This window comes from Athene noctua, chromosome 1 (genome assembly GCF_965140245.1).
Source record: "Athene noctua chromosome 1, bAthNoc1.hap1.1, whole genome shotgun sequence".
In the NCBI taxonomy this organism is placed as follows: Eukaryota; Metazoa; Chordata; class Aves; order Strigiformes; family Strigidae; genus Athene; species Athene noctua.
This window is the reverse complement of record NC_134037.1, coordinates 11,866,391-11,879,988: the sequence shown is the minus strand read 5'-3', so window position 1 is coordinate 11,879,988 and position 13,598 is coordinate 11,866,391. Positions and strand designations below refer to the sequence as shown.

General features: G+C 42.3%; 1 protein-coding gene across 2 annotated transcripts in view; it reads right to left on the bottom strand.

The window, feature by feature from the left end:
• Positions 1-13,598, bottom strand: part of HS1BP3 (HCLS1 binding protein 3) — a 54,750-nt gene that overhangs the window by 33,272 nt on the left and 7,880 nt on the right. For both annotated transcript variants that reach the window (XR_012632799.1, XM_074895569.1), the window contains exons 3-4: positions 6,084-6,291; positions 2,868-3,090 (exon numbers count right to left, since the gene is read on the bottom strand). Coding sequence is in view for 1 of the 2 variants with exons in the window: in XM_074895569.1 (XP_074751670.1) it covers positions 2,868-3,090; positions 6,084-6,291 (431 nt within the window). In the remaining variant the exon portion in view is untranslated. The remainder of the gene's footprint in view (positions 1-2,867; positions 3,091-6,083; positions 6,292-13,598) is intronic.

Here is a 13,598-nt window from a genome sequence, read left to right as displayed (position 1 = left end):
AGGAAAAAACAGTCTTTCTGTTCTTAAGAATCCCAGACATGGCCCAAGATCACCCTGTTAACACAGAAAGAAAGCTTTTGGGCATGAGAATCATGCAGTAGAGAAACACAAAGTTTGTAGACCATCATTTATACCCACAAAAGCTGAAGAGCAGAATCGGCAAGTGAGTTTCCCACCAGACATGAAAGAGCAACTCAAACATAGCCTTGAATGCGAGGAAGAGAATCAGCACAACTAGGGTGTCTCCTCCAGACAAAAGGAACCAGACCATTACAAGTTTCCACCTGGATGATCACCACCAATACAAAACCAAGAAAAAAAAAAGACCCTAGTTTAGCATTTTACCCCTAAGGTCAGTATATTTAACTGGATATCTGGTGGTTCAAGCAGCACAGCAGCAGTGCTGGGCCAAATCCAAATCACAGCCTTTTGGCCCAGGAGGAAAAGTTGTTACCAAATGAAGCGTGCTGACAACATATGGAGGCCTGTGCTACTGGAGCAGTTTCATCCTCATCCAGAAAGAAAAAAACCTGTAAGATTATGCCAAACACATGATTCAATTTAGGTCAGAGCTCTGCTGCTCAAAGCACCCTGGCCACTGATACTGCTTGGAATGGACTGGCTTGTTTCAGTGCTGACTTTACATCTTTTCAAAGGTTTTTCACAGGGGAAGGGATTGTGGATTTTTTTTTTTAACCTGAATTTACTAGGCATTAGGGGGTAGTTTACTACTAAGCATATTTATTCAGCCTGCATCACCTCCTTTTTTATTCATTCCCATCCCAAAGTAACTTCAAGTTTGAAGCACTAAAGCTGAAGCCTGCAAGCTCTCTCTTTAAAAGCATGTAAGCACCTAACATTTTAATGGGCACAGAAGACACCCTAAAATGGTCATCCAAAAAATGCCCATCCACTGACAGCTAAGCTCCTGCCTTTGGCCTCTGACCTAGACACTTGTTACTAGATGGCACAAACCTGGGATATGATGCTTAGGTCTGATCTGATCTCCATTCATGTGAATTGAAAATATCTTCCACGGAAGCAAGGTGAGTTACAGGAAAATAGAGACAATATGAAATAAGATTCAGGATTCTCATTTCCACTTTTACATTTCTGCCTTGACACTGTACATGTGAGATTTACAAGAATAATAATAAATACATATGGAGATTTATTTTTATAGACAGACAACCATTGGTTTAGAGTGAAAAACATCTGACTGCATAACATGTCATGCTGCAGCTCTGTACCAGTAAAGACCATACTTCTTATACAAATTAAGTTATTCTGAGTCAGTAAGAAATCTGTTCTCAAAAGGAATGAAAACAATAAACTAAGTGGGGATTAAATACCAGATCTTGTCATCCTTCGATGCATTAGAAGACCAAAATAATCAAGACTTTCAAATGCTATGTCAAACTGTGTAGAGCAGAAAAGCAAACTTCGTGCTTGTTTTGGCACAGCAACTTCTTCACAGCTTCTACTTGTTGTAAGCCGGAAAATATAACATTGCATTTGCTAACCCGATAGATCATTTTCCTATCCAAAAAAGGAGAGCTTCTTTTGTAAACCTACCAACTAAGGACCATTTTGTGGGAAGTACTGCTTTATCTAAATTCTCATTGTAAATAGTTACTTAACTTTTTAAAAATAAGTAATTTTGATGCTGAGTAATTAAGCATGTGCTTTGTCAAAAGAATAATATTTAAAGTTTTCTGCTGATATGTAAAGGATTAAATACTTCAAGTAAAAAGGAAAATATCTGGACATCAACAATTACATATGATTATAACAGCAGGAGCAAAGTCCAAATGGCATTTCCAGTATTAATCATTGTAGTTGACCCGACTTAGTGTGGGAGACTCTAGTTTAAAGCCTGGAGTGAATGATTCCCTTGGAAATGATTCAAGGTAATCGGGAAACACCAAGAGAGGGCTCTGGCTTGTTACTATCATTTACTGCCTATTGCTATGAAGAAGCATTCTGAACGTACTGTCTGGGTACAAGACAAAGAATATTCAGTAGTGGCTGGTGACTGTGGGTGGCTAAAACAATTGAGTTGAGTCAGTCAGTGCTTACTGAAGATCAAGAACAGCCAAGCCTTTTCTACTCAGGCATCTAAAGTCTGAGACACTCTAAAAAAAAGTAGTCACTACTCATGATCCCAGCCACTGAGAAACTAAATTTGCTTCCAGGCTTCAGTAGTTAGAAATGCTTTTTTGGAATTAAGTGAAAAATTCCATCTTGAAGTGAAGAAAATAACTGTCTGAAAATTACTGGACAGGTAAGCAAACCCAGACACTAACATCAGCAAGCTTTGATTCAATTATTGTTTCTCAAGAAGTTATGGCTTATGCCTTAGTGGCGTTTTAGCATGTGACATTCCCTTCAGATAAAGGAAGAAGGAAAGAAAAGCCTATTTGTGAACATTACGATTGAAATGTTGGCTTTTTTGGTCTTTACACTGCTATAACTTTACCTCCTTATAAACAAAAATGAGCTCAAAAGTAGTTCCAGACAGTGTGAACACCAGTGTACTCCAGAATGGCACATCCAGTGAACCCTGGTGGCTTGATGCTTTGTGGTGGGACCCTGCAGTGTGTAATAAAGCCCCTGCTGTGGCTGAGACTGTTATCAAGACATTCACAATGTCCCTCCGTCAGCTGGATTTCCTGAGGAATGCATTAAAAAGCCACTACAAAGTCTCTTCCCTCTACCGAGTCAGAGGCCTCTCCTCCTCTGTGAAATTCAGCTGAAAGTGGCCCATGTTAAAAAATGTTGGAATCAGGGGACAGTGACATAAACCAGCCTTATTTGTTAAGAAAACTAGACTAAAAACTAAATAACAATGGCACTACCAGCCATACCTGATTATACCAAGAGGGTCTAAATGTTCTTCCTCTTCTTCCTCCTCTTGCTCTTCTTTTTTCTCCCCTTTTTTGGCATTTTCTGCTGATGAAAGCTGTGAGATTAAGTCAGGTTCCTTCTCCTCTTTGAAAAAATCCAGTGCCTCATTTTCTTCATCTTCTTCCTCCTTGTCATCAGGAATGTTTTTAACCTTGAAGTCAATGGTACTAGTAGATTTTGTTCCTGCAAAATACAATAATGGGTGCAAAACTGAGTACGCAGGATAACAACTATGTTTTATTTGATACCTTGCACCTGTTCCTGGTGGTTTTGTTTGGGGAATGAAGGACATGAGCAGCTTTTGTGAAAATCTTTCAACATGCAGATGGGTCAGGGCAATCCCAAACACAAATACAGGATGGGAGGAGAATGGATTGAGAGCAGCCCTGAGAAGGACTTGTGGGTACTGGCTGACAAGAGGCTCAGCGTGATACGGCGATGTGCACTCGCAGCCCAGAAAGCTTCAAAAGAAGCGTGACCAGCGGGTCAAGGGAGGTGATTCTCCTCCTCTACTTCATCCTCGTGAGACCCCACCTGGAGTACTGTGTCCAGCTCCGGGGCCCCCAACATAAGAAGGACACAGACCCGTTGCAGCAAGTCCAGAGGAGGCCACAAAGATGATCAAGGAGCTGCAGCACCTTCCTTGTGAAGACTGAGAGAGTTTGGGTTGTTCAGCCTGGAGAAGACTCCAGGAAGACTTAGAACGGCCTCCCAGTACTTAAAGGGGGCCTACAGGAAAGATGGGAACGGTCTTTTTACAATGTAGCGATAAGACAAGGGGTAATAGCTTTAAACTGAAAGACGGTAGATTTAGATCAGATATAAGGAAGAACTTCATCACTGTGAGTGTGGTGAGACACTGGCACAGGCTGCCCAGAGCAGCTGTGGCTGCCCCCTCCCTGGCAGTGTTCAAGGACAGGTTGGACGGGGCTTTGAGCAACCTGGGCTAGTGGGGCAGGGGGGTTGGAACTGGATGATATTTAAGGTCCCTTCCAGTCCAAACCATTCTATGATTCTGATTCCTGACTGTCCCTTCTATCCAGTGATGTGTCATTATATGTCTGCTCTGTTTACTGATTTAAAGCAGTTGAGAAAGACAGAGAAAATGAACTTTACCTGAGATACAGCAGCACGTGCCTAATCTGCTTATTTATGTTCCTTCTATAGCTAATAGAACCAACAGAATTTCCACATGATGATTCATCTCATCCAAATAAAAGTTGTCTGAGATGGGATTTTCCCTCTGAAGTGCCTGTTTCTCTCCACTGGCTACAGAGAAGCTGCAAATACTCTGCTTAGATGTAGGTAGCTAACTCACATAGCTAGTTGAGATAAAGTCCTCTTTTTGTTAGTAATTTAATTCATTTGGGCTAAAATTAGAGCATTGGACAGCAAGCAAAAGGTGCCACAGTAGCTTTTCAATTTACAATCAGAAATTAAGCCTGAAGTTCTAACTACCTTCAGTATGCAAGATCCATCCAACTGAGCAAATTCAGCAAATGATACATGCACTTTGACCACGACTTCTCACCATACTTGTTATATGCAAAGCCCAAGAGAGTGAAGAGGGAGTTGTGGAGTCTCTAGTTGCTCAGGAAACAATTTAAAATAATGAGAATAGCTAAATGTGGGCTGCTGAAAACCACGATGGATAAAATTCATGGTTTCATCCTTTTGACAGTTAAACTAACATGGCATGGGAGACTCATGTCACCCAGTTTTTCATGCTTGCATCTGCCAAATCACCCAGGACAGACTTCATTGATTACATGTGGGAGTCTACACTGGGCAAGTGGTTGTATACTCCACTTATAGTCAAGAAAGTGCTGGTTGGGGTAGGCAGTGAATGTTAGGATGCTGCTTATCCTACCCCACCTCAGTCATCTGTGTTTTACCATGTTGGTTCTCCCTAAACTCCCCTGAATATATTAACCATGTCTCCAGCAGCTGTACGGAATGTGTAAAAAAGTAGCTTGAAGATCTGCAGTGTATGTACTGAATTCCGCCTGGTTTGGTAGGGTGAGAATTATATTATTCTGAGGTAGATTTCGATGAACAGGTCACATGACTTGCACCAAACCTGTCCACAGTATAAAGACAGTGCAGACTAATTCAGCTGTAGACGTGTGCACCATGGTTAGGTTTATCAGCATGCAAAGATTAATCAATATGATTTCTGAATTCCCAGTGCAAGGGGTCTACTTTCAAGAGAACGCTGCCAGGGGAAAAAAAAAAAAAAAAACCACACCCACAAAACACTCCAAAACCTTATTAGCAAAAGGATTTTGCCTATTATTATGCAATTTTGGCCCCTTTGACTTTAGGAAGCTGTCAGTCTCACAGAACTTCTAATCCAGCCACACTTGACACTTTTGCAAAATCAGCTGTTCACACATGGTGACTTGCTAGCACCTTGGAACTTCACTTCCTTAAAACTAACGCTACACTGAGAATCCTGCACAGCACCAGGCTGGAGTATTCCCTGCTCAGCAGCTCTCAGATGAATTAAGAACAGAGAGCCCATCTGTTCCATTCATTCAGTGACTCCCTGCTATGCCCAAGGAACATAAGAAAGGAACTATATGAATCCCTGGAAGAGGCAACAAGAAGTGGACATAAGGCTAAGGAATATTAAAAAAAAAAAAAAAAAAAGGAAAGAGGCCTGAGAATGGGTTTAACTAATAAAGAATCTGTCTTTTATTCAAATTTTTTTCAGGGTCAATAATTTGCTTTAGGACCTTCTTCAGCAAGGCCTAACAATTTTATTAGGAATAAAAACCAGTCAAAACATGGAATGGCTGATCACTAAGGGAGACCCTGCACTGCCCTTTAGGGTCCATCTCTCCACTGACAGTGTATGATTATTTAGACTCTAAATTTACATGTTCTGAACCACAGCTTAGGTATATGCCTAAGGTAAATCAGAGATGGTGGGATAGATATCTTCAAAGCAAGCCCTGTGGTATCAACACTGCTGAATGAGGCATGTGGCCACTCAGAAGAGGGGAAAACACTAGCAAACATGATTATGCAGCACTGTAGATGCACAAGAGTATATTTTCAGTGACAGCCTTTATTCTGGCATTCTCTGGTTTTTGACTACCTGAGTCAAGAACTTAATAACACTTTTATCAAGCACATTCATGGGAGAGGGGACACTCACATCTTTTAGTTACCTAAAAATTCCAGTAATTCAGGACTTGTTGCTAGATCCTCATCTTTTGAGATGAATTTCATGATATCATTGAACATAGCTCTTCGTTCACAGATGTCAGATTCCCCCACAAAGAGAACTTTTCTAGGCAATAGCGGAAGAGAAGTCTGAGGATAACGTGCTGCCAGTCTCTGGTAGAGCTCCTCTATCTCGCTGTACTTCTTGGAAACCTGCAGTGAAACATGCCACCTGGGTAAGTTTCTTTACAGGGGAGACATGAGCAGAAAAGCAGCCGTTTAAGTGCTGTGAAACATTAACCCTGGAAACTGAAGTGGAAAAACATGTATTACCAAGGAGCTTTACATGTTATCTACACAGTGAATGCCCAAGCATTGTTGCTGGTCTTCTAATTCTGTTATTAAAATCCACTCTCTAATGGTATTGAAGTTCATTGCCAGATAGCCAGTGTCCATTTCTCCAACTCATCAACTAATGAAATACTGCAAAGGTCACTGCTCCAGATTATTTGTCTCTGACAGCAAAAATCCTTGTCCACTAGAAAAGAGCTATATGATGTCCAGCCCCAAGAGATGGGAGGGAAGAGAAGCCCAGCCAGATAAGCATCTGATGGAGAAAGCAGCCCAAATCTTTTCACCGAGCCAGAAGACCCATTTCTCAGACCTGATGGGCTTCACTGCCCTTCTGGCTGTTAAGGCCTAAAAAAATGGCACATTTTCTGCCCTGCAGAGCATCTAATACAGAAACCAAAGGGCAAAGACCTCAGCTGACCCCTCACTATTCAGTTTATCCATGAGAAAATAAAAACCAGCAACTTGGCCATGGCCTACAGGTTGTCATACAGGGAGAAGATGCCAACAGTGAATGGAGTCATTTCTCCTGCAGACAAAGACAGGAAGCCTGCAGAGAAATAAGGCCCAAGATATTACAAGGAAAGCAATAACCATGGGAATGCTGGTTAGAAATGGTGTGGTTTCTATGCCACATTAAATTTTGAATTTAGTATCTTAAAAAATCAGCACAAAAAACCCACACACAAACAAAACACTTTCTCAAAGTGACATTACAGGCACAATGAAGAGTGACTCTCATGCTCTGCAGCTGTGGTATTACACAGACAATATATTCATCACGGCCCTCCATGGCCCCATAATCTATGAATGTGTTTCAATGAATACAAAGTTAGATTTAAAAGAACAATCCAAAAAACTAGTGCTAGTGGAGTGCGTATGGCACAGAACCTCTAATATGGTCCAGCTCTTATCCTCCTGTAACACATGTTGGTGAGCTCTAGTGGAGTGAATTCTAATTAATACTGCAACATGAAAGACAGACTCAAGAACCACATCTTTGGATGGAAGAAGGCAGAGTTCTTCCACCAACATAGTGATAAAAGAAAGTCAACCCAATAAAGAGCATAGAAGGGAAACAAGTTATAGATTAACCCAGAATCCATAAACTGCATCCATACTAGCAAGCTAAACAGTAGCGGGCAACTTCACTGGAACCTGAAAGTGTCTATTAGGAACTTTAGAGCATCTACTGGAACCTGACAATGTCCGGCACAGTTTTGACTCTGGGCAGCTAGCATTTCCCCAGATAAATTTTCAGCCCAAAATTTAGCCTGGCAGAGAGACCATGCAGTAGTCAGTTTGGGTACTGATGCCCATTGCAGATGGTAAGAAAGTTTCATAGATGCAGCAAGATTGTGCTAGCCGCCCTCCAGGCCAGAGAACAGGTCCTGACATTAACAGACACACCTTGACTCATTTACTAAATTAGATGCAGGCATAAAGAACAACAACTTTAGCATTCATGCTTCCCTGCCTTTTGCAGTAATTATCAACCAAGCTAGCTGATTTGAAAAATATTTGCTTTTCAGCTGTACAATGTTCACTGCAGGTTCAGTGACCAGTACAAATGGCAAGCAGCTCTGTAAGAAAGCTCTGAAGTACAAAACCAAACCCAAGTCGACAGAGGAATGAAAACCAAGAATTTTTGACTTGTCTCTTACAAGCAACACAGGTAAGTGTGGGCACCACTGTGCTCCACACGCAGGATCTGACATGCAATTCAGCAGTCAAGCACTAAAGTGATGACAATAAAAAGATGTTCCCGGATTAAGCCAATCCTCCAAAAGATACCCCAAAGAGAGGAAGGCAATTCTGGAATTTCTGAATTGCTGTACATTTCTAGTTTGCTAGGTCCGAGTAGCACTCTGAACAGGGTATGATACCAGAGCCCCTCCCAAAAATACTATGTAAGCATAAATGTAAGGGCAGCGAGGAATTCACTGGTACTTTTCCAAAAGAATAAACAGTATTACCTCCCACCCCACCAAAAAAAAAAAAAAATCAAGTCTGACTTGTGAAAAATGTTTAACATCTAATTAATTTCACTTAAAAATAACAAATTAATGTCTGAAGGCATTACAAGACAAGTCAATGAACAAGACTATGCCAAAACAGCTTTAAAATACTCAAAAAGTAACACTGAACTGAGACACACAAGCTTATTTCTTTCCCCACTTAATTTTCATTCCTCCTCTATCAAACTCTGTAAATTATTCATAAATCTCAATTTATGTCTAATTACACCATTGAACCTAAAGTAGATGCACACCCTCGCATCCTATCACTAATTGAGCCTTTGTGAATCTGCGTGGGCTCTGAACAACACCACCAACCGTAACACGCGACACAGCATACAAAGTGTGATAACACCCTACCCAAAGCATACTAATATGCTACCCAAAAGCCTGCAGCACACCATGCAAGCTAACATCCAGCAGTGTGGGGATGCCCTCTGCTGGGATAACCGACCACACAGGCAAGATGTTAAACCTCCAGCCTAAACCATTCCTCGCTTACCTAAACCCAAACCTGGCCCTTGCAAGCCCCTGACAGCTGAGGCTCTTTGCCTGCTGCCCCTCTGCCTCAAATCCTGGCTGCTACTGGCTCCTCTACACCTTTGCTCAGCGCTACTGCCATCTTTACCTTGGTTTTGGTGCTGGAAATGCAGCAGTAAGACCGGCTGAGTCCAACAACCTGAGTGCTGCGTTTAGAATCACAGAATGGTTTGTGTTGAAAGGGACCTTTAAAGATCCATCCCCCCTGCCATGGGCAGGGACACCTTCCACTAGACCGGGTTGCTCAAGACCCCGTCCAACCTGGCCTGGAACACTGCCAGGGAGGGGGCAGCCACAGCTTCTCTGGGAAACCTGTTCTACTGCCTCACCACCCTCACTGTAGATTTCTTCCTTATGTCTAATCTGTATTTACCCTCTTTCAGTTTAAAACTGTTGCCCTGGTAAAAGCTCTCTCCATCTTTCTCCTAGGTTCCTTTTATATACTGAAAAGCTGCAACAAGGTCTCTCCTGAGCCTTTTCTTCTCCAGGATGAACAACCCCAACTCTCTCAGCCTTTCTTGACAGGAGAGGCATTCCAGCCCCATGACCATTTTTGTGCCCCTCCCTCGGACCTGCTCCACCAGGTTAACTTCCTGCTTGTACATGGGATCCCAGAGCTGGATGCAGCAGCACAGAGGCAACACAGGGGCCTCGCAGAGCACCGGCCAGGTCTCACAGAGTGTCTCTTCTCAGGTTGAGACCCATGTATCATGCAGAGCATTCTTACACCTTTCCAGTCAGGAAGCACTGCTCTGTCATGACAACTTTGGACCCTTTCAATATGATATCCTCTGACAACTTTCCAGGAGAAAGGTGTTATCAGCATGTAACAAAATTAAATCTTGCTTTTTCTGGTTACCACTCACAACCCTTTGAAAATAACTGATGGATCCTATGGCCCAAAATGTCAGGATAAAAAATAAATGCTGCTCTAAAAGGCATTTTATTAATCCTATTAAGTAAACAAAGTCCCATTTAATTAATATTCACATATTTTTGTCCTGCTGGCTGTAATTCCTCTAGGCCTTGATCCTGCAATTATCCTCTCCCCCTCCATGTCTCTGACTGAACTCTGTGAATGCTGTGGAGGTAAAACCCCACCACCTGTAAGTCAGCCTGAGTGCACGCACTTCAAGGAGTTCTGTCAAGTCACCATATCAAAGGCTCAATCTACTTCACTTCAAAAGAGATAATCATGCAAATATGGCAAAGCATGTGCATATTTGCCAGGTCAGGACCTTATTTGCCTGTAACAATTAACATCTAACATAGAACTTAAAGAGACAGGGATGGGTTGAGTAATTTTTGCACCAGGAACAAATAAGTAAGTTGAATATGATCAAATATGGCTAGAAGGTTAAGCAAACCACCGGGAAGTTCAAAGTGAAAGCCTGAAGTTTGCTGCTAATCCCTCAAATCTCATGCATGTGCCTTGCCCCTTCTTCACGAGAACCTCACGCATGAAAGTACACACACCAGAATGCCTGTAGGATATGAGCCTGGGACTCTCAGATGTGCGTAGGGAATTTGATCCCACTCAGTATTAATAAGATTCAATGCCTCCTTTCCTTTTAATGCCCCATTTTGACCTCAAACTTATCTTCATATGCTTCATATCTACTGCAAGGATTTCAACGAAATGGAGCTCTCGGAGCTAACTCAAGCCCTTTGGCCAACCTGTGCAGGCTAGTGAAGAGCACTCTTGATTTTATAGTATTTTGTGAAAAACATATGGCTACTGTGACTTTCTTTTTACAAAACTCACTTCTTAACACTGTCAGAAAATTGAGATACAGCAGCATTGTCCTTTAAAACAACCACTAACTTTGGATACGGAACCAAAACCACCCCTTCTCGCAGACAGCACAAACCAAGTTTTCACTTGTACACTCCCAATTCAAGCCATACCAGAATTAATGTTGCTTGGTGACCTTGTGGGTATGCATTATAGTAGATTTTAATTACATGACCACATGCTGTTCTCCCAATCTGTTTTGCCCAGCAGAAGAGCAAGCACTCTAACACTTCTTTTCAATCAACATGAATTCTTAACAGCTCCTGAACCTATTGCTACACTGAACAGAGTTTTTCAGTTTGTTGTTTTGGGGTTTTTTTTTTCCCCCTCTCTCACATAACAGAGGTTATAATATGAAGGAATTTATCTTTACAACACACCTGTAGGGTCAGGAAGCAGCAGCTCCAACACACAGATTTTGAGGCCCACAGCAAGAAGGCCAACATACGCAAACAGGCAATGATGGAAACATAGATGAATACGCACCCACGCACTTATGCTCCCTCATTTTATGAGAGGAAGCCAGTTCTATAGTAAATACCTCCCAAAAATGTGCTGTGCCTGTCAAACACCAGTAGTTATTTGTTCAACTTTGAAAAAGAAAGAACTTCACTAACTAATACAACTTGTAAAAAGAAGAGTTAAACTGGGCGCAGATAGAAAGAAAAGGCACTATCGGCTGGGTGGATTTTTAATAAGGCTGGGAAGAGAGAAGTTAATTGCTAAAAAAGATAAGGTGTGGCTAGAAGAAATGCATTTAAGAAAACCAAAGCCTTTTCTCCTTCTCACAGAAAATGGCAGATCTACAGGCAATAATTAAATATACCTTTGCAGCAGTACCAAAGATAAAAGTAGTTTCACTCTTTCAATAGGGCAAGAATATTCTCACCTTTGAAATAAACGCAGCTGACTTTTCCTTCAATTAGCAAATACAACCTCAGGGTTAAGCAGTTCTACAACCCATTTGCCCTATTTTACCAATGGCACTTTTAAAATTAAAAAATCCCTCCAGTTTTTAATAATTTAGATCATCACAGAAGTTAATTTCTTCTTCTGTTAATGCTTCACAAACGTTTCAATTAGAAACACTCTGATACTGATTTTGCACAGTCCCATTAAGGCTGGGGAACAGGGAACTCTGGGTTGTTTAGACCCAGAGCAAAGGCTAGTAGCTCCACAGGTCAGATCTGAAGTATGTTTTTGCTGTTCATCTGGTTTTGGTCACAGGACCTTAACCTTGGTCCACTGTGGTCTAAATCGCAGCCCAGAGATCACGGCTAGATTAGAGGATGCATCTGTCCTACTGACCATCTTTTTCCAGGGGATACAGAGAAGCTATTTGAGCACTAAATGCTGCTCAGTCACATCGCTGCCTGCAGTTGTTCACAGCCTAATGCACAGAAAGCCAGTTTCACTGCTGCCACCTAGGGCACGAGAGTGTGGAGGGCCGACACTTCAAGTAGAAGCAGGTGGAAGAACAGCTACCCGAGGAAATCAATGTAGCTGTTATTTCATGAAAGAGACGAAGGAGGAAGAAAGACTCAAAAGAAAGTCTCAAAACACAGACCTGGCTCCGGAGGTAGGCAAAACTGGATGAATGTATCCAGAACCAATGAAAATTCTATCACACCTACCCATCTTCTCTAACCTACTTGTGTCATCTCAGCACTGTGGCATTGGCTCCTTCCTCCAGCCTCTCAAATTTGATAATTTCAACAGCAAAAAAAACACGTTCCCTCTCTCACCCTGCTCCCATACTCGGGAAGGCAGAACAGGCACACAGCTGTTTCTTTTTCCTCCTTCAGATGTCTCATCTCACTCCACCTCGAGATAAAAATTTGATGTGTTAGATCTGCTGACCAACATAACCTCATTCTTCTCTGCTGTTCCCCAGCCACCTGGTTCTCTTACACCTCACCTGCAAACTCCCTGGGGAAGGGTGGCAGTTCTTGAGGAAGGGTCATGTTCTGGTCTGTGCTGGTACAATAGGGTTGGGACTTGCCTCCAGGCTAAGACAACTGCCAACGTGCAGGAGGTGTCTCAGCTCTCATGACACTCAGTTAGAGTCACTACATTTTGAAAAGAAGTGACTGAAACTCAGCTCACCTGAACACAGACAGCTAGTGGTACCTCGAATGGCGTACTGTATCTTACCTCACTCTGTTCCAGGGCAGTGCTGATGCCATTATGCCCCATGACACATCTGCCAGCCCTGTGCAGACAACCAGGATAACTCAGGGTTTCTCAGATAGTACCAGGATGTTACACAAAGTGGATTTCTCCACACCATAGATGCTCAGATATATTCTTCTCAATAGCACTGCACTGACTGGGGTAGGAGCTTAGAAACCCACAGCAAAGGCAGAGCAGACTGTTCTGCCTAAAGACAGGCATCTCATGCCATCGAAAATGTTTTGGGGTATCCAAGGGGCTTGTGTGGAGCCAGCAAATATCGCACAGGGCGTATGGGAGACCCACAAACTTCTGAAAGCTAGGCAGAAAATCCCAGGGCGCCTCCAGTGGTATAGACAGTGAGTTGTGTGAAACTCAAATTGAACCTTAAGCACTTTAGCTTAGAGTTGAAGCCCTCCATCCCAGCTGTCTAAAATGTAGAATGCTTTCCCTTTACAGTCAAAGAAGAGAGGCATTTCCAGAGGGTGAGTCACCTCATTCCCTTCTCCACATTGACCATAAAAGCAGGGACAGACTTAGAATAAAACACCAAATTTAGAGAGAGAAAAGCTAGGACAGGTGTAACCCTCTGCTCCTTCCAGTAATATGTACAGAAAAGGCTCGTTGGAATGAATCGATGCAAA